General features: G+C 40.1%; 1 protein-coding gene across 1 annotated transcript in view; it reads left to right on the top strand.

The window, feature by feature from the left end:
* Window positions 1-17383, top strand: part of reep3b (receptor accessory protein 3b) — a 57357-nt gene extending 39974 nt beyond the window's left edge. Inside the window, exons 3-8 of the mRNA XM_060842313.1 lie at window positions 618-694; window positions 9350-9470; window positions 10566-10679; window positions 12652-12796; window positions 15359-15507; window positions 16283-17383. Of these exons, the coding sequence (XP_060698296.1) occupies window positions 618-694; window positions 9350-9470; window positions 10566-10679; window positions 12652-12796; window positions 15359-15507; window positions 16283-16351 (675 nt within the window). The 3' untranslated portion in view covers window positions 16352-17383. The remainder of the gene's footprint in view (window positions 1-617; window positions 695-9349; window positions 9471-10565; window positions 10680-12651; window positions 12797-15358; window positions 15508-16282) is intronic.
* The last annotated feature ends 2990 nt before the right edge of the window (window positions 17384-20373 follow it).

Genomic DNA, 20373 nt, shown 5'->3' with positions numbered 1-20373 from the left:
TTTTACAGCTTGGTAATCTGTGTCTTGAATGACTTCTGCAGTTCTTTAACCTAGGGGATAATTGTATGGTAAAAACAATGGATAGGGTCAAGATTGTTTTGCCATTGTTGATGACAACCCCTCTGTCTAAAACAGAAACATAAATTGCTCGACAAATTAACCCTGTTTGGCACCATCTGTCCCAAGAAAGCAGAGGTAACGTTTTGTTTCATCCGTGTACGGATGTTGTCAGACCAGCTGAATTTGTTCAGCAAATTTGTTTCCGATATTCCAGCATTCACAGTTCTTTGTTTTGTTCCCCTCTGTCCAACTTGTATTCACTCTTATTGCACACCATTCTTCAGGTTGGAAACTGTCGCTGAAACTATGGACTGGATTTGTGCACAAGCAGCCATGAGAGGCTTAATCTGTTTTCTTCTGACCTGTCTGTTAATTTGAATGCATGTGGATTTTACTCTGTACTTGCCCAAATAGCTCCATTTGAAGTGAATGGTACATGGAGTAGCATGAACCCCTGTTGCACCCCCACCCAAAAGAAAAATAGTTCAGCAATTTGCTGCTACCTTGCTGATTCCAAGTGATCATTCTAATCTTTGTCCTGCGTTTCCTCCTTCCAGGTTCGTTGGATGATGTACTGGATTGTATTTGCCCTTTACACTGTACTTGAAACTTTTGCAGATCTCATGGTGTCTTGGTAAGAATTAAAATTGTGTTGATCTATTTTGAAGTGATATCTGGTTATGTAAAATCTTATGCCTCTTCACAAGACAAAGGGTGTCATGGTGGCTCACTGCTGTCTCACAGCACCAGGGACCTGGGTTAGATTCCACCTTTGGGCGACGGAGTGGAGTTAGCACATTCTCCCAGTGGCTGTCGGCTTTCTCCAAGTAATCTGATGTGCTCCCACAGTCCAAAGATGAAAGTTTAGGTAGATTAGCCATGAGAAATGCTGGGTTTGGGAGGTGTGTCTGGGGGAAGATGGTCTTCAGATGGTCAGACTTGATGGGTCAAATAGCCTGTGTCTGCATTGCAGATATGCTATGATTGTAAGACTGCTGAATTTGCAACTAATTTTTGTTCCAGAAAATAAAAGTTTGATGTCTTGATATTTAATAAGGGCTTGCACAGTTTTGACCAAGCAAAATAAACGTTACTATCTAAAGCACCAGAATTAATGTGATATAAATATCCATTCACTAGGGAAGCCAATACTTTACTTTACTCCCTCAAAAGCTGCTTTATCTTGGATTGTCTGAGTGATTGCTCAGACCTTGGTAGTTCAATTCTTTCTCCAAAGACTCAATTCTTTGGGACCCTTGCCTAATCCTGAATTACCTTGAATTTGCTGAAAGCAGTGTTAATGCTGCTGGAAACCATTTCTGAAGCGTGGTCTCTGCTCCACATTGAAACTCTTGGGTTCCCAGCTGTTGATAATACTGAACAGAGAGAGATCCCAGACTGAGAGATCTCGTTTGATCAACCATAAATTAAAAAGTTGTTTCTTTAAAGTTTACTGTGGCAGCTAGTCACTGAAAAGATTCACAAAAGGCTAACCATGTAATTTCAACAATGAAATGTAAACTTTTATTACGCAACAGGAAGTGAACTCATAACTGTGCAAGAATTATTTGAAACAGTCTTATTGCAAATAGCAGAAAGAGATTCAACTGTTTCCCTTAACAACTTTAACGAAAATCCAACTTCAGGACATTCCAGTCAACATATGAAAGCCAATTGCTAACCTGTAATTGGTTATATTTTGGCAACCCATTTTCTTTGGATGGTGTTATTAAGCAGACAGTGTGAGGATCAATTCCTGTTGTGCAGCATCTGGAGCAGTAAGCAGCTGTTTGGTTAGGTACGGTGTCAGACCCAGTGAATCAGGAAGTCTCACTTTCTTTTCTAGGATGACCTGCTCTCTCAGTTCACTTATTTCTTAACCTGCTTTCAATAGACAGTAGGTGCAGGAGTAGGCCATTCTGCCCTGCGAGCCTGCACCACCATTCAATATGATCATGGCTGATCATCCTTAATCAGTATCCTGTTCCCGCCTTATCTCCATCCCCCTTGATTCCACAATCCTTGAGAGATCTATCCAACTCTTCCTTAAATGAATCCAGAGACTGGGCCTCCTCTGCCCTTTGGGTGAAGAAGTTTCTCCTCATCTCTGTCCTAAATGGTCTACTCCATATTTTTAAGCTGTGTCCTCTGGTTCGATACCCATCAGCGGAAACATGTTTCCTGCCTCCAGAGTGTCCAATCCTTTAATAATCTTATACATCTCAATCAGATCCCTTCTCAGTCTTCTAAACTCAAGGGTATACAAGCCCAGTCATTCCAGTCTTTCAGCGTAAAGTAATCCCACCATTCCAGGAATTGACCTTGTGAACCTACGCCGCACCCCTCAATAGCCAGAATGTCTTTCCTCAAATTTGGAGACCAGAACTGCACACAATACTCGAGGTGTGGTCTCACCAGGGCCCTGTACAGCTGCAGAAGAACCTCTTTGCTTCTATACTCAATCCCTCTTGTTATGAAGGCCTGCATGCTATTAGCTGCCTTCACTACCTGCTGTACCTGCATGCTTACCTTCATTGACCTGGTGTACAAGAACATACAGATTTTTCTATACTGCCCCTTTACCTAAATTAATTCCAGTTAGGTAGTAATCTGCCTTCCTGTTCTTGCCACCAAAGTGGATAACCATACATTTATCCACATGAAACTGCATCTGCCATGCATCTGACCACTCACCTAACCTGTCCAGGTCACCCTGTAATTTCCTAACATCCTCATCACGTTTCACCCTGCCACCCAGCTTAGTATTATCAGCAAATTTGCTAATGTTATTACTAATACCACCTTCTATATCATTAATATATATTGTAAAAAGCTGCGGTCCCAGCACTGATCAATGCGGTACCCCACTAGTCACTGCCTGCCATTCTTTGTTTCCTGTCAGCCAACCAATTTTCAATCCAAGTTAATACATTTGGCCCCAAAACCATACGCCCTAATTTTGCTCACTAACCTCCTATTAAATTGCTCGTCAACAGCCTGAGAAGGTTTTTTGATTTCTGACCCCTCAACAGCTTTCTGCTTTTTGAGCTTATATCCTACTGATTTCTAAGTCATTCAGGAGCTAATTTTAGTTATAGGACTACAGAAACTGTTGAACTTAGAGCAACTCTGCTGTTAAGGGCAGCAGCTTGTCTCTGAACCTGCATGTTGTTGCCTGTCATCTTGAGGATGTGTTTGTGTTTCTAGTGTCCTGATGACAGGCAACATCTCTTTAAATTCGTGGAGAGTGCCTTTTTCGAATGAATTGTTCATCTCAAAAGTTTAACCACCTAACTAAAATGCATTTAATGAAATTTCCAGACAGCTCATCACTGTGTCAAGAACTAAAATCAAAGTAAAATTGTCTCCTTGTCCTTAACATGAGCTGAAGAAGTACAAATTGAACTTTAAGCTATTCAAAACACAATTTGCATTTGACTGTGTATCATTGACCATCTTCAGCCAGTTAATATCTCCCAGAAAAAAAAACGGAGAACCTTCTAAACTTTCATCTACCTCCATGACGATATAACCTGCTCTATATTTCATTCTTAAGCATCCCTCATTTTGAGTTTCTTGATTGATTTTTATTAAGAAACTAGGTTTAACAGCTTTGCAGACTTCAACAAATGACTTCGAGTCATAGAGATGTACAGCATGGAAACAGGCCCTTCAGTCCAACTAGTCCATGCCGACCAGGTATCCCAACCTAATCTAGTCCCATTTGCCAGCACTTGGTCCATATCCCTCTAAATCCTCCCTATTCATATAACCATCCAGATGCTTTTCAAATGTTGGAATTGTACCAACCTTCACCAGTTCCTCTGGCAGCTCATTCCATACACACACTGCCCTCTGTGTGAAAAAGTTTCCCCTTGGGTCCCTTTTTATATCTGTCCCCTTTCACCTTAAACTTATTCCCTCTAGTACTGGACTCCTCCACCTCGATGAAAGAGGAGCTGATGATTGGTCCTTGAAAAAAGACTGGAAAAGATGTCTATGAGCGAAACAGGGATGACCAGTAGTACCTATTGTAGAAGCAAAAGGCATTGTAAGAAGCTGATGTGGTTGAAATCCGTGAATCCAGAAGTCTACACAGAATTCTTTACATGCAGCAGCCCTGTCAACCTATATGAAGTGTGATGATAAGTGGTGATGTATCCTCCCCTTCATTTGAAATCAGTTAAGAGTAATTTTTTTTTCTCCCAGTTGCTGATTAACGTGCTGTTTTTGTTGCAATTTCTGTTGATTAGCCTTTAGTGAAAATATTGGCTGTAGCATTCCTCTTGCTAGCCACCTGCACAGATGTTGGATGCTGTCACTGTCAAAATTTGAGTCATTTTTCAAGAGTTGTGTTTATGTAATATTACAGAATTATTTTTGGGACACTCATCTGCAAACTAATGGCACCTGTTTCCACATCCACAGTGAGTGCCTGAATTTTCATGAAATCCAGTAAGGTGTTATCGATGTGGCTGTGGTTATTCAGTTTCTTTTATTAATTAACCTTCGTAACTGCGCCAATATTTATTGTCCATCTGTAATTGCCCTTGAGAAGGTGGTGAGGTACTTTGTTGAACTATTGCAGTTTATGTGGTATAGGTACATCTACAGGATACGAGGAGGGGGATGTTCCAGCTACCGTGAGGGTGCACCTATTGTATATGTCCAAGTTCTGATGAAAATGTGTAGTTAAGGTTCCATTTCTCTGTTGCCGTTGTCCTTTTAGGTGGAAATAGTTGTGTAGTTTGGAAGGTACCGAGCTCTCTCGCTCTCTCTCAAAATACTGGTGGGAGCTGGCACCTAATTTGAGAGTCTAGCTTGTGAGGCATTCAAACACTTAGATGATTTGCAGAGCCTAAGATAGATCGCGAATCCCCAGGGAAACCACTCACGGTGGCCCTCCATCCACTATGTTAACCCTTTACTATCTCCATCACTGATGCAGTAGCAGCAGTGTGTGCTGTCTGCAGAATGCAGTGTGGCAAGTTTTGAGAAGATTTGTAGCTTAGTTTGAGGTTCTGGATGTAGGTTTGCTCACTGAGCTGGAAGGTTCATTTTCAGACATTTAGTCCCCATACTAGGTAACATCTTCAGTGAGCCTCCAGACGAAGCAAACCTTCATCCATCAGCAAGGCTGCTTTTACAGCATTTTCCAAACATGTGATCTGTCTCACCTAGAAGGACATGTGCAGTAGATGCATTGGAGCTCTACCACCTGCAAATTCCCCCTCCAAGCCACTCACTGTCCCAAACTGGAAACATTGCCATTCCTACAGTATTAGAAATCTGGAGCTCCCTTCTGAGTAGCACTGTAACTGTTCATGTCCCACTGTGGATTCACATTTCAAGAAGACATTTTAATATTGCGAGGATGATTCAGAACATTGCGAGGATGATTCACAATATTGCGAGGATGATTCATAATATTGCGAGGATGATTCAGGAAAAGAGTGAAGGTAGCAGGGTGGTTGTTATGGGGGACTTTAACTTCCCAGATATTGACTGGGAGAGCTATAGCTCGAGTTCATTAGATGGGTCGGTGTTTGTACAATGTGTGCAGGAGGGTTTCCTGACACAATATGTCGACAGGCCAACAAGAGGGGAGGCTATATTGGATTTGGTTCTAGGTAATGAACCAGGCCAGGTGTTAGACTTGGAGGTAGGTGAGCACTTCGGGGACAGTGACCACAACTCGGTGACTTTTACTTTAGTGATGGAGAGGGATAATCGTGTGCCGCAGGGCAAGAGCTATAGCTGGGGGCAGGGAAATTATGATGCAGTGAGGCATGACTTAGGATGTGTGGATTGGAAAAACAGGCTTCAAGAGAAGAACACTAATGAGATGTGGGGAGTGTTCAAGGAGCAGCTACTGCGTGTCCTCGATAGGTATGTACCAGTCAGGCATGGTGTAAAGGGCCTTGTGAGGCAGCCGTGGTTTAGTAAGGAATTGGAGTCCCTTGTGAAAGGGAAGAAGGCGGCATATGTAAAGATGAGGCGTGAAGGTTCAGTAGGGGCGATTGAGAGTTATAAGGTAGCCAGGAAGGAGCTAAAGAGGGAGCTAAGAGAAGCGAGAAGGGGACATGAAAAGTCTTTAGCTGGTAGGATTAGGGAAAACCCAAAGGCTTTCTATAGGTATGTCAAGAATAAAAGGATGACTAGGGTAGGTATCGGTCCAGTCAAGGATAGTAGTGGGAAGTTGTGTGTGGAGGCGGAGGAGATTGGAGAGACATTAAATCAGTACTTTTCATCAGTATTCACTCAGGAACAGGACACTGTTGCTGATGTGAATATGGAATCACAAATAATTAGAATGGATGCCCTGGAAATATGCAGGGAAGAGGTTTTGGGAATATTGGAAAGGATGAATATAGATAAGTCTCCTGGGCCTGATGGCATTTACCCCAGGATCCTATGGGAAGCTAGGGAGGAGATAGCAGAGCCATTGGCCTGGATTTTTATGTCGTCGTTGTCAACAGGAATAGTACCAGAGGACTGGAGGATAGCGAATGTGGTCCCATTGTTCAAGAAAGGGAGTAGGGATAGCCCTAGCAACTATAGGCCAGTGAGTCTGACTTCAGTGGTGGGCAAAGTCTTAGAGAGAATGGTAAGGGATAAGATTTATGAACATCTGGGTAGGAATAACGTGATCAGGGATAGCCAGCATGGTTTTGTGAAGGGCAGGTCGTGCCTCACAAACCTTATTGAGTTCTTTGAGAAGGTGACCAAGGAAGTGGATGAGGGTAAAGCAGTAGATGTTGTGTATATGGATTTTAGTAAGGCGTTCGATAAGGTTCCCCATGGTAGGCTAATGCTAAAACTTCGGAGGTATGGCATTGAGGATACATTAGAGGTTTGGATTAGGAATTGGCTGGCTGGAAGGAGACAGAGGGTAGTAGTTGATGGATTATGTTCATCTTGGAGCGCAGTTACTAGCGGTGTACCACAAGGATCTGTTTTGGGACCATTGCTTTTTGTTATCTTTATAAATGATCTAGAGGAAGGACTTGAAAGCTGGGTGAGCAAGTTTGCGGATGACACAAAAGTCGGTGGAGTTGTGGATAGTGAGGAAGGAAGTGGTAAGTTACAGTGGGATATAGATAAGTTGCAGAGCTGGGCGGAAATGTGGCAAATGGAATTCAATGTAGCTAAGTGCGAAGTCGTTCACTTTGGTAGGAATAACAAGATGATGGATTACTGGGCTAATGGTAGGCTACTTGGTAGTGTGGATGAGCAGAGGGATCTTGGTGTCCATGTACACAGATCTCTGAAAGTTGCCACCCAGGTAAATAGTGCTGTGAGGAAGGCATATGGTGTACTGGGCTTTATTGGCAGAGGAATTGAGTTCCGGAGTCCTGAGGTCATGTTGCAGTTGTATAAGACTCTGGTGCGGCCTCATCTGGAGTATTGTGTGCAGTTTTGGTCGCCATACTATAGGAAGGATGTGGAAGCTTTAGAACGAGTGCAGAGGAGGTTTACCAGGATGTTGCCTGGAATGGTAGGAAAATCTTATGAGGAAAGGCTGAGGCACTTGGGGCTGTTCTCATTGGAGAAGAGAAGGTTTAGGGGAGATCTGATAGAAGTGTATAAGATGATTAGGGGTTTAGATAGGGTAGATACTAAGAACCTTTTACCGCTAATGGAGTCAGGTGTTACTAGGGGACATAGCTTTAAATTAAGGGGTGGTAGGTATAGGACAGATGTTAGGGGTAGATTCTTCACACAGCGGGTTGTGAGTTCATGGAATGCCCTGCCCGTATCAGTGGTGAACTCTCCTTCTTTATGGTCATTTAAGCGGGCATTGGATAGGCATTTGGAAGTTATTAGGCTAGTATAGGCTAGGTAGGATTCGGTCGGCGCAACATCGAGGGCCGAAGGGCCTGTACTGCGCTGTATCCTTCTATGTTCTATAAGACACTTTATCCAGAGCTTTTAGGGATTGCCAATATTCACATCCCATGAACATAAAAAAGGAGCACAGATGCTGTTGTGTATTTTGGTATTCATCAAGATATTGACAGTTCCATGTGGGCTGGAAACAGTAAGAAATGTTACAAACTCAATTGTTTGCTTATCATCCTGACTTGGGATCTTAATTTGGTCTGTAATTGTTGAAGTTCAGGTTGTGGATATTTAATTGCTCTTTGGAATTTTTTCTGAATTGGTGAGGTTAACCAGCAGACTTGAGATCTAAAAATTGATTCTTGGGACCCATTCAAAGAAATTCATTTATTCACAGAAATACATCAAGAGCATAGCTCCCATCGGTTTCAAGGTTTAGAAAAGAGTTTCTCGATGCCTTCTCCATTTTGCTGTAAATAGCAGTTTGTTCCTCCAGAGATTGTTGCAATTGTAGCTTTGATTGCTTATGGGGTATCCTTGAAGCAGATATTATCAGCAAGGCTGTCTCTTTTCCCTTATACTATATTGCCTGAACTTGTCTGTGGTTCCCTGGCAGTTGAAGTTACTGTGCCCTTTCTCCAGTGAAGTATTCCCCTTGAGTAGAGCTGACTACTGTCCATGTTGTATTCTAAACCATTCTTGCCATGCATGCACAGGGAAGTGATTTGTTATATTGTTAGCATGGCATTAGCTAAAACAGAACAAGCTCTGATACTGTGTGGGAGAATAAGGTTCTTTAATTCCTTGTGTATTGTAATCCTCCTTCATTTATATCCATACGTGGGTTCACAATCAAATATTCTGCAGAATAATACAAACCCCTCTATTCACATACACATTCTGAGCTTGCGTTCTCCCGATCAGTTATGTGATCAGTTGCATCATCACTTAAATAGTCAACAGTTACTAATATAAATTCTAAATAGTTGAGGCCCAGTGATGCTACATAGAGGCCCACCACCCAGTGTCTTGCAGAAATTGAGCTCAGGCAATATTAATCTTTGTTTTGGGAAAAATATGTCTCTCGAAGAATAATGAGGACTCTCCTAATGTGCTTTTATCTCTAAGTTCTCTTGCTAAAAGTTTGCCCTCAATTTGTACTTCAAATTTTGTAACATGCTTTTAGAGTCTGGTGAGGGAATAGGAGATAAAGATGTGTGAAACTGAAATTGCACATCTATATGAAGCAATTTGTGGAAAATATGTTTCCAACTTTAGCTATATTTGTCAGACTGCAGCTGTGTTTTGCAAAATTTGAGCAAGCATGGTGTAAGTAATCTCGTAATGAACCAAGATGACTCGACTTTTGTCAGTTTACATCTAAATACCTGCCGTAATTGACCTGAGTTTTATATTTAACTTGATAATTGTTACTCTTCGTTTGCAGGCTTCCACTGTACTATGAACTTAAAGTGGCATTTGTTATCTGGCTGCTATCCCCATACACTCGCGGTGCAAGTTTACTTTATAGAAAGTTCCTGCACCCTCTTCTCTCCTCACGTGAACGGGTAAGTATTTGAATTGCTCTCAAGTCTAATTCTTAATTGATCCACATTCTAACTACACCATGTGGGTGAAACAGTTTAAATTGTTAGTTTTTATCAGGACTGGTATTGATTTGGAGTACATGATGCACAAACTGAAGATGCATCAAAGTGCAATGGAAACATTAATTGCAGTTTTGTGAAATAAAACTTATTTGAGTCTTGTTTGCTTTTCACAGAATTACAGAATTATTACAATGTAGGTGGAGGCCACTCTGCCTGTCCTGTCATGTTTTGTGTTGTCTGGTTCTATCTTACCAGTCAGCTGTGCTCTTAGTAGCAACAAATATTTAACTGAAAATTTGCAATGGAAAACATTTTTAACTTCGAATTGATCTTTGCGAGCGTATCAATTGGCATAATTTGAAATACTGTGCATGAGAAAGAGTTTAGCTGTTCTGCAGTGAGAGGTGACTTAATGGAGTGGCTGTAGTCTGTTTTTGAGACTGTCCTCATGGAAGACAAATACAATGTTATACTTGTCAAATTTGGGGATGTAAGGTATGGAATGACTGGCTACAGATTAAGCAATTTCTCGGGCCCACAGCCAAATACATCTGAATGCACAAGTACGATTTATTTGGTTTCCATCCATTCTCCTAAGACCTCTTTAATGTTGTCAGATAGAGCTGGGAGATGGAATGAGCCTGTATATATTCACACATTACTGTTCTATTAAATAGAGAATAAGTATTGAAGGAGTACCACAATGTCAACTGTGGCTTTCCTCAGATGAAGTGTTAAATTTTAGACCTATTTTCCTCCCAAGTGACAAAATGTGACACCAACAAAAGTGGAGCATTTTCAATTTGTATCTCTTAGTCTATTGATGAGCTGATTACTTGGCTAATTGCTGTTTGGACTTGCCTGTTACAGATTGGTTACGTGAAGCTTTGGATTGTTCCTAATTGCAAAGCAAATTGAATAAATTCAAATTCTGCCTTGACTTAAATTTTTGTTGAAATGTTTTGTTTTGGTTTTGAAAACTTTCTCACAAAGCTATTAATCAATCATTATGTAAAAGACAGTGGAGTTTAATTTTTGAACTAATATTTACAGGAAATTGATGACTATATTAGTAAAACCAAAGATCGAAGCTACGACACTATGGTGAAGTTTGGAAAGCAAGGTCTAAACTTTGCTGCAACTGCTGCTGTGACTGCTGCAGTGAAGGCAAGTATTGTATCCTTGCTGAAAATTGCTGAAGTTGAAGATTTGTATAAAATCAAATTCACACAATATTTTAATATCTGAACATAACATAGTTCTGTACCCTCTTTGGAATTTATCCCATCCTGTTTTCAGGCTGAGTTAAGACCATCCTGTGTTTATCCTGTAAGGTTTACTTTTTAAAGTTCTGAGGTACGTGTGCAAGAAATGAAAGAGGGAACATTTTTACTTTTGCAATGTTAGTCTATCTTAAAGTATGCCTTTATTAAGCATCCAAATACTTGAATATACCAAAAGTTGATGCATATATTAAAAACATGGTTTATTTCCGTTGTATTTTAATTCTGCATCAACAGTTTTATCGATTTAACTTTGTTCTTGCCTAGCTTGTAGTTACCCTTCTGTCTTTTATTCTAACTGTGATATTGCTTTCTCTTGCCTGTACTCGCAAACTGTCTTCAGGATTGTTGCTCAGCTTTCTGCTGTTGTACTGGCCCATTCAAGTTGAGGTAATGAGACTATTGGCATAAGTTGTTTGACATGGATAATTGCTGCTGTACTTATTTTTCTAAGATATGGTTGAATGGCACTAATTACCTTTTTTAGCTTTAAATTTGGATGTGTGTCACTGTTGGGGAAAATTCCAATAATTGGAATTGTATTGCTGGCTTTTAAAGCTACAAGCAGCGTGTATTCCTCATCAGTAGCCTTGCAACTTCAATGTGTTTTGTCCTTTTGAATATTTCTATACAATCTTTGTGTTGTGGGATTCAAGCAGCTTTAAAAACTTTGAACTGTAAGTTGATCTGAAAATTAAAATGGACATATTGGGATGGGTTCTTCTATAATTAACATTGCAGGCAATTGGTTATGGAATGAAAATTAAACAAGTCTTTATACCAATTGAAGTTTCAGTTGGAAAAAGGTCATCTTCTAATTGCTACATTTGTTAACTTGTCAACATATCCTGACAGTAAAACAAAAGACAACTCCTTGCTGGTCCTTGTGGATCTCTGGTTTAGACTTCCATTCTTTGAGGAGTTTTGGTATTGGTTTAGACCCCTCAATTTTATGCAAAGCACAATTTATAGTTTCCCATTTATAACATGCTAAATTATTTCCAGCTCTTTCTTGTGCTCACTCTGGAGAATACAGTTCTGTCCAGTTGCTTAAATGTCATCATGTGATTGTGCTAGTTATAGTTAGCTTGTAATGATATGCAGTTTTTTTAATCTCTAAGTGTTGCTTTTAACAGTGTTTATGAAAAAACAGGATTTTGACAGTTGCGCATGTAAACTAGTTGCTTTCCTTTGGGAGTATTTTTTTCTTGTTTATCTTTTTCCTTGGTGTAGTAATGTCCATTGTCACCTGATTTTGATTATGTATTGATCTTTTTGTTTTTTAAACAAAGTAAGACTTTCCAATGTCATTTGTGATGTTAAAATTGCGCTGTAGTTTTAATTCTATATTGCTAGAAATCTGAAGTAGATTTCTGAGATGAGATGCCCTCTTATTAGGAGGGAAGGGGTAGGAATTCCTTCTCAATATATTTGTGGATCCCTGTTGTTGAAAGTGACCAATGTTTGAAGTACTTCGAAGTTATCCACTTGTTAGAATGAGCATCGTTCATGAGCGAGCTTGAGCATTGATCCAAGTGGCTACTTGACTATGGTGAGACTCATCTCAATCAGCACACTTTGACTGGTTACTGGATGGCAGTAGAGAGCCTTATATTTTTAATTGAAGTCTGACCATGATGGTCTCAATGTGTATAGCCCCAGCTGACATTACACATTCTAGATCTGAGATTAAACCTGACCTCTGACTTCATGCCACACCATTTTGTGCATGTATCCTTTAAGACAGAAGGAAGACTTTTTAAAATCTCTAACTATAGCACAGCAGTTGTTAAACATTGGATGTATTTGGTGAAAAATGAAGGTTTACAATCTCTAATTTTTGTTGTTCTACGTAGAGTCAAGGCGCAATCACAGAAAGACTGAGAAGTTTGAGTATGCACGATTTAACAGCGATACAAGGTGATGAGCCAGTAGGACACCGTGCCATCGATGATGCTGTTGATGCCATAAGGAAGGTGAAACGTTTGAAAGATGATGCTAGTAAGTAGTTTAACAAAAACATGACAACCACTTAAATGTAATTGTTGAAGTAGTGAGATATGTAGTGCAGCAGCATATAAACTTTGTGGAAAGTAAACTCTGAAACTGGACTGCAGTTGTCACATGGATGTATGTGCCCGAATTGTTTTGGAAAATAGGGAGTTTGGGGTAAAGAGAAGGGCACCTGGAGTTCACTACACCAGTCTGGCATTTTAGAATGTGATTCAGTATCATCATCTTTTAATCTGAGATCTGGGCTTCACTTGAAACTGAAGTGTTAGCCCACAGTCAAATATCTGAGCTATAATGATTATATTACAGAGCTAGTAATCCTGTGGTCAGGAGATTAGCATTCAAATCTTGCCATGGTAACTGGAATTTATTTCAAGAAAAATCTGGAATAAGAATCTACAATGAGTAATATTGACCATTGAACAGTTGGATGGCCATAAAAGCTTCATCTGCGTCTCCAGTATTATTGAGGGAAGGTCATCCTTGTATCATCTGCCTTTATGTGACTCCAAATGCACAGCAATGCAACTATCCCTTAACTGCTTTCTGATGTGGCTTACCAAGGAATTTAGTTATCAAGAAGGTAACTGACCACTGTCTCTTTGAGTTATTCATGGATGGACCATGAACTTTGGCTTACTAGTGATATCCTCATTTAATTTCAGTGATTTCCTGACCTGTGATGAGTTTGAGCAGTAAAATTCACTTGTAACTTTCATTAATTGTTTCCTGCTCCTGGAGACCACAAATCTGTAGAATGGCAATTAGTGTTTCATTGCAGTTGAGCATGCTCCAGAGGATTTGGCTAGGCAAGCATGAATTTTTAAACTTGATTCTCATCTTGATCCGAGGGAGGGAAGGCGGAATTGCTAGCTTTCCCAGCCTTGACATCTGGCAAATTTGGCAGTCTGCCAGACTTCAGTTGAAACATGTGATTACGGAAATGTGTATGTTTATCTTCAGTTTACAGATTTGCTTCAGCACTACTTTTTCACATTGGTAGAAATCTGAAACTTACTTTACCCCATGCACTCTGTCGCCAGCTCTTGCAAGGCTGTGCATACTAAGTATTTCAAGATGAATTGACAATCATGTTATTGATATTCATTGGTCTAAAGTGTTTCCCTATTTTGCTTACCAATTGGCAAGTGGCTTTTTGAAATTTGCAAACTATTGTTTGCATAAAATGACAAAATGTCACTTTGTACTAGGCTAAAAGAGGCCCACACTGTAAAAGTAGGAAATGCATCATGAAACCAGAGTAGTAAAGGGACAAATATATGGTGTTTCTAAATGAGAACTTTTTGTCTCGTTATAACGTGTACCCTGATCACTTGTTTTCTGAATGCTTCATTGTATATCTGTTGGATTAACAATAATTTCACTGCCATCACAATTTTTATCATTTTGGCCTAAATTCAGAATTGAGGGATTATGTGGAGTGTCCAGAGGCTAATTGAAAAGCAAAATAAGCACTGGATTTATGGTTTAGCACTGGTGCCAATGCTGTAGTGACTGAACTTGTGGAAATGCATCCTGAATGATCATGCACAGGTGAAACTTCCAGTTTTGCTAAGTTTTCTAAATCAAAATAAATTCAAAATAACCAAGTGAATTATAATTATTACTCAATAAAATGGCAAATATAACTGGTTGTGTGTGTTCAATATAACTAATTACATTGGGCACCATGTGCCAAACTCTCTACTTTGGTATCTCCTGCTCATCTGGCACTTGGTGCTGTTTGTAAAAGCATTTAAGGTCTCATGGTTACGTATTCATCGTTTCTGGAGAGAGGAACATATTTTAATTTCCTGCTGGTGGTGATGAAAATTGTATAATTGATGTTTAACTATATTTATATAGATGTGCACCATGGGTGTGTTGTGTGTTCTGATATATTTTGCCTGGGTGGACAGATTAGACTTTTAGATTAGATTAGATTAGACTAGACTTACAGTGTGGAAACAGGCCCTTCGGCCCAACAAGTCCACACCGACCCGCCGAAGCGAAACCCACCCATACCCCTACATTACCCCTTACCTAACACTACGGGCAATTTAGCATGGCCAATTCACCTGACCCGCACATCTTTGGACTGTGGGAGGAAACCGGAGCACCCGGAGGAAACCCACGCAGACACGGGGAGAACGTGCAAACTCCACACAGTCAGTCGCCTGAGTCGGGAATTGAACCCGGGTCTTCAGGCGCTGTGAGGCAGCAGTGCTAACCACTGTGCCACCGTGCCGCCCACAACTGCAAAATGTGTTTTTCCAATTCTAGACTAATCCTAGGTTCCAACTGTATGGGCCACTTAGTTGTTTTGAGAGTTGTGGTGTCTGGTTATTGAAGTGTTTGGTGCCCCCATGTGGAGAATAGGTCAACTGTAGAATGATTTTCCTTATTTGGGCATTGTTCCTGATGGAATTTAAACAGTGAAGTGAACTTCAATGCCTGCTTTGTCCATTGGCAGACACTCGACTTTCACATCCATAAGCTTGTGCAAGAGCATTTGCAGACTGTGGTTAGTAAATTGTCATTTCATTTCAGATGGTTTTAATTTTGATGATGATATGGATGGTAAGGGGCAGTCAGAGGAAGACCATGATGCTGCTCATTCAGATGATGAGATTGCCAAACAGAAATACCTCCGACGATCACAGAGCCTTAAACTGAAACAGCGAGGCTATCGTAAAGAGGTAAATTCTATTTGCCCTCTGCAGCTTTGCATCTTTCTCTTTTAACCTGTCACTCTCATTTTGATTTCTTACAATGTTCTGGGGCATATATTGAAGTGATTTTAATGTTTCAATTTATATCTAAATACAGTTTGAGCTAAAAGGACTACAGTTGAAATTTAGGTTCTGTTCAGTATTGAGTATGAATTTGAAAACTGATCAGATGTTTGCTTGCTTGTACAACATAGAACTTAATCCCATCAAAATCATGGATTTGTTCTGCTAAATCATTGATTTTTCCAAACTTGAAGGGTTTTGTTAGGAGCACTTCTTTGCAATTGCATAAATGTTGGTGACGAGGGGGCGTAGATTTCAGCTGAGTGAAAATTCATTGGTATTGAATCTGCTTCCAACTTATAAATTAAAAATACTTGGAGTGCAATTCCACCTTACAGAGCAAACGAACTTAGTAAGGCATTTTCTCTTTTGTTTACCCTGTAATATATTAGTACTGTGATTCAGCTGTTCAAAATTAAATAATTAACCCTTCTGTGCTGTTAGGAGAATAACTTCAAATGTATAATTTTATGACCAAAGTCCTTCATGCCTTTTGCTATTTGACTAAATCGCTGCACTCTCTCCGAGGAATGGTTTATACGTGAATGGGGAAATTGAAAATGAGAAGTGTGAATGGTTTGGAAAAATTCAACATGCCTGCTAATTATTAGTATGGACAATAGGCAAGTGTTGATGTGCATTTCACTTAAATAAAATTTGTTTAATTTTTTTTGTACAGACCAGGTATGGATCACTGAAACTGAGAACAAAGAAGAGACCCCAATGTAATTATATCACTACAGGATGAAATGACTATTTTGCTAAAGATTTCTACTGATTGTGACTTAACCTGAATATATGCAGTTTGATATGTTATAAATATTTCAATTTTTCAAAAAAAAACTGCAAATCCATGGTTCCTATGTTAGTCTTCTCTTGACTGATCCCACTGAGTTAACCCAGCAAATGACTGCCGCTTTCATTGTCAATGTGTCCTGTGATCAGTGGGCTTGAAAGTAATGAACATTACTGGTAGTTTTTTAAAAAAAAAAATTAACAGGAAATGTAATCATCATTGATCAACTTAACTTTTTGCCTGAAGTGTAATCCGTAACTATTGGAACAGAACGAAGAAGAATTGGACAACTGAGAAACCAAGACTGATTATTTTAAGGAGAAAATATGAAATACTTGAATCCTATAATACTTCCAGGTCTTAAAAATAACTTGAATTTGAGCTATCTTTAAAGCATCAAAGTCAACAAATATTCCAAATGCACTTTCTTCATAGAAGTGCACACCTGACTCCAACTTAAAATGTTTTCAGGAACGCTTGGTGACTTTCTAGGTTAATATTTGGAATGTTAGTATTGTAATATATGTGCATTTTACAAATAACACGCTTCCAAAGTTGTGTATTTTTGAAGCCAAAATGCGAAATTCTTGGTATTTTCAAATATAAGTGTATGGAACACTAATTGCATGTTTTTATAGTTTTGTAAAGTTTAATGGTGCCTTCACTTCAATAAGGTTGGGATATGTTTATGCTGTAAATCCTTTAATTTCCTTCATTTTTAAACATGAAATGTACCGATGTAATTTTTGAAGCAAGTACTTGGGGAAACTATCATGTGTGGCCTTGAATGTAAAGTATTCTCTGAATTCTACCATTCAGGTAAATGTTGACACTGTGTAGTAGATGACTATTTATTTACCATGCCCCCAAAATAGCTGAAGTTTTGGTTGTGTTCTGATGTGTAGAATGCAGCTGAGCTGCAACTGATATACCAATTAGTGCAAGACTTAGAGCTTATATTTTAATAAATCTACTGGTAGAACACATTTTTGCCTTTGACTGCTTATTGTGTGTATTTGATGGTCAGTGTTGTTCATCACTCCAAGTTTTGTCTTGAAATACCTAAAAGGAGACTTTGATTTATTTATTTGGTGATTTTTGCAACCACTGCATGCATCAAATATACTTGAGAGCCAGTGAAGCAAGTTCGAACTGTTGTAATGTTTGGACAGTTGATTTGCATACAGCTTTACAAACAGCAATTAGATAATGTCAGTGCTGTTTTGTGACACTTGACTGAAGGATAAATGCTGGCTAGTACATTGGAGATAACTGATCTGATCTTCAAATCATGGCTATCAGTCTCTGATACACCACTTGAGCACACTGATGGAAACTTGACTTCGAGCGTCGTCTGAGAGACAGTGCAGTATTGCCTCAGATATATATCTGATTAAGATTCACTGCATGCCACTGATTGGCCATCACTAACTTGTACTTACACTGACTTTTTAAAGAACACTATAATTTGATGTTGTGGTTCTGTTTGCCGAGCTGGGAATTTATGTTGCAAACGTTTCATCCCCTGTCTAGGTGACATCCTCAGTGCTTGGGAGCCTCCTGTGAAGCGCTTCTGTGATCTTTCCTCCGGCATTTATAGTGGTTTGTCTCTGCCACTTCCGGTTGTCAGTTCCAGCTGTCCGCTGCAGTGGCTGGTCTATTGGGTCCAGGTCGATGTGCATATTGATTGAATCTGTGGATGAGTGCCATGCCTCTAGGAATTCCCTGGCTGTTCTCTGTTTGCCTTGTCCTATAATAGTAGTGTTGTCCCAGTAGAATTCATGTTGCTTGTCACCTGCGTGTGTGGCTACTAAGGATAGCTGGTCATGTCGTTTTGTGACTAGTTTCATAGAATGGAGAAAAGCTGCAGAATGATTAGATTAGATTAGATTAGACTTTTTTTTTAGATTAGACTTACAGTGTGGAAACAGGCCCTTCGGCCCAACAAGTCCACACCGACCCGCCAAAGCGAAACCCACCCATACCCCTACATTACCCCTTACCTAACACTATGGGCAATTTAGCATGGCCAATTCACCTGACCCGCACATCTTTGGACTGTGGGAGGAAACCGGAGCACCCGGAGGAAACCCACGCAGACACGGGGAGAACGTGCAAACTCCACACAGTCAGTCGCCTGAGTCGGGAATTGAACCCGGGTCTTCAGGCGCTGTGAGGCAGCAGTGCTAACCACTGTGCCACCGTGCCGCCCACTAATGGTATGGTACAGCAGAATTCTGGGTATCCTGCATGAATCGCAAAGTATTAGTCTGCAGGTGGAACGAGTAATTCAGAAAAGATTGTGATGTCCAAACAGTGAAGCCTTGATCACTACAGTGCTTTGGTGAAACTATGCCTCAAGTACTGTATACAGATTAGGTCACCTTATTTGTTGGATATTCTTACGTTCAGAGCATGTTCACTGGTCTGGAGAAAGGTTGGGCAGCTGTGGCTTGTACTCATTGGAGTGCACAAGAAGAAGGTGGGCACTTTGAAACAACGATTCTGATTAACTTGACAGGATTGATGCCGAGAGGATGTTTTCCCTTTGAGGGTGCAATTGGAAGATAATTAGTCTCCCATTTAGAGACAGAAATGACATTAAGTCTCTGCGAGTTGTTAGTCTTTAGAATTGTGTTTCCCAGTTAGCATTAGAGGGTGGATCAGTGAATATATTCAAGATTAAGTTGGGCAGATTTTTAATTAGCAAGGGAATTGCGATGTAAGGAGAAGAGGTGGCAAGTTGTAGTTAAGGCTGCAATCAGATCAGCCATGATCTTAACAAATCATAAAGTAGGACTGAGGGGCCAAATAAAAAGTAAACAGAAAATCCAGTTCCCTTGATACCCTCCCTACCAAAGTTCCCAGGACAGGGGCAATAAGGGGTTAAACTACAGAAGAAAACATTCTCAGCTCTTCCAGAGAGTCCAAAAAATAAATAATAGTGAAGCAGCCCCCGCAGGGGCACTGTATTGAAATCAAACGCAAATGAAAACATGAAGTGGGAATCACAATGCAAGTCAGCTGTCTTGGCCAGCAAGGCTAAATCTCCTATAGTAATTCCCACCCCCCCCCCCCCCCCACCTACAAGTTGGCTGAGTTTTCTCCATTATGTGTTACAACTTTACTCAAATAACCCAAACATTTTTGGGAAGGGATGCTTTCACATTTGGACTGGGTATAATGGAGAGCTCATTGTTTTCCATTACCAATCCTTGTCCTGTACTTGATATCTGGTGTAACCTCACCCAGTGGTAATTTTTAACTTGATGTCTTTTGGCCCTATTCTTTCTTGCCAGTGGCCTTGAAAAAAACCCTTGTATTCGCAAGCAGCCATTTATACCAGAGTCCAGAAATGTTCTTCAAAACTGTACATTCACATTCTAGTCCTTTCAAATCTCTCCCTGTGTCCGGACTGAGACATGAGTATTTAAAAGCTTTTATTTATTCCAAGACCTGTATTAACTTCTGTTTCATGACACATATATTCACCTGGTTTTATTTTTACAATTGTTTCAAAGAGAGTTAAGCTTTCTCTTCTCGGAGTTGTTAGAATTGCCATGAAATCAGCCAGGTTAAATGTTGAACAACAGAAAGTATATGATAGTGTGGTGATAACTGCCATGTAACACTAATTTGTTGCAGTTGTTGTGAGTATGTTCACCGAGCTGGGAAGTTGGATTGCAGAAATTTCACCCCCCATCGAGGTGACGTCCTTAGTGCTGTGGAGCCTCCTGTGAAGTGCTGCAGGACTGTGTCTTCTGGGATTTATTTGGTTTTGTTCCTGCTGCTTCCGGTTGCTGGTTCTGGTTATTTGTTTCAGTATATTGGGTCACGGTTGCTGTGTTTGTTGGTGGAGTTCATGGATGAGTGCCATGCTTCTAGAAATTCTCGAGGTATTCTCTGTTTGGCTTTGCCACAAACGAATATCCTCACAACTTCATCCGCAGATGCCCAGCAGGCAGACAATGTGA

The sequence above is a fragment of the Hemiscyllium ocellatum genome, chromosome 22, assembly GCF_020745735.1.
Source record: "Hemiscyllium ocellatum isolate sHemOce1 chromosome 22, sHemOce1.pat.X.cur, whole genome shotgun sequence".
Lineage (NCBI taxonomy): Eukaryota > Metazoa > Chordata > Chondrichthyes > Orectolobiformes > Hemiscylliidae > Hemiscyllium > Hemiscyllium ocellatum.
This window is presented reverse-complemented; position numbering and strand designations above follow the sequence as displayed.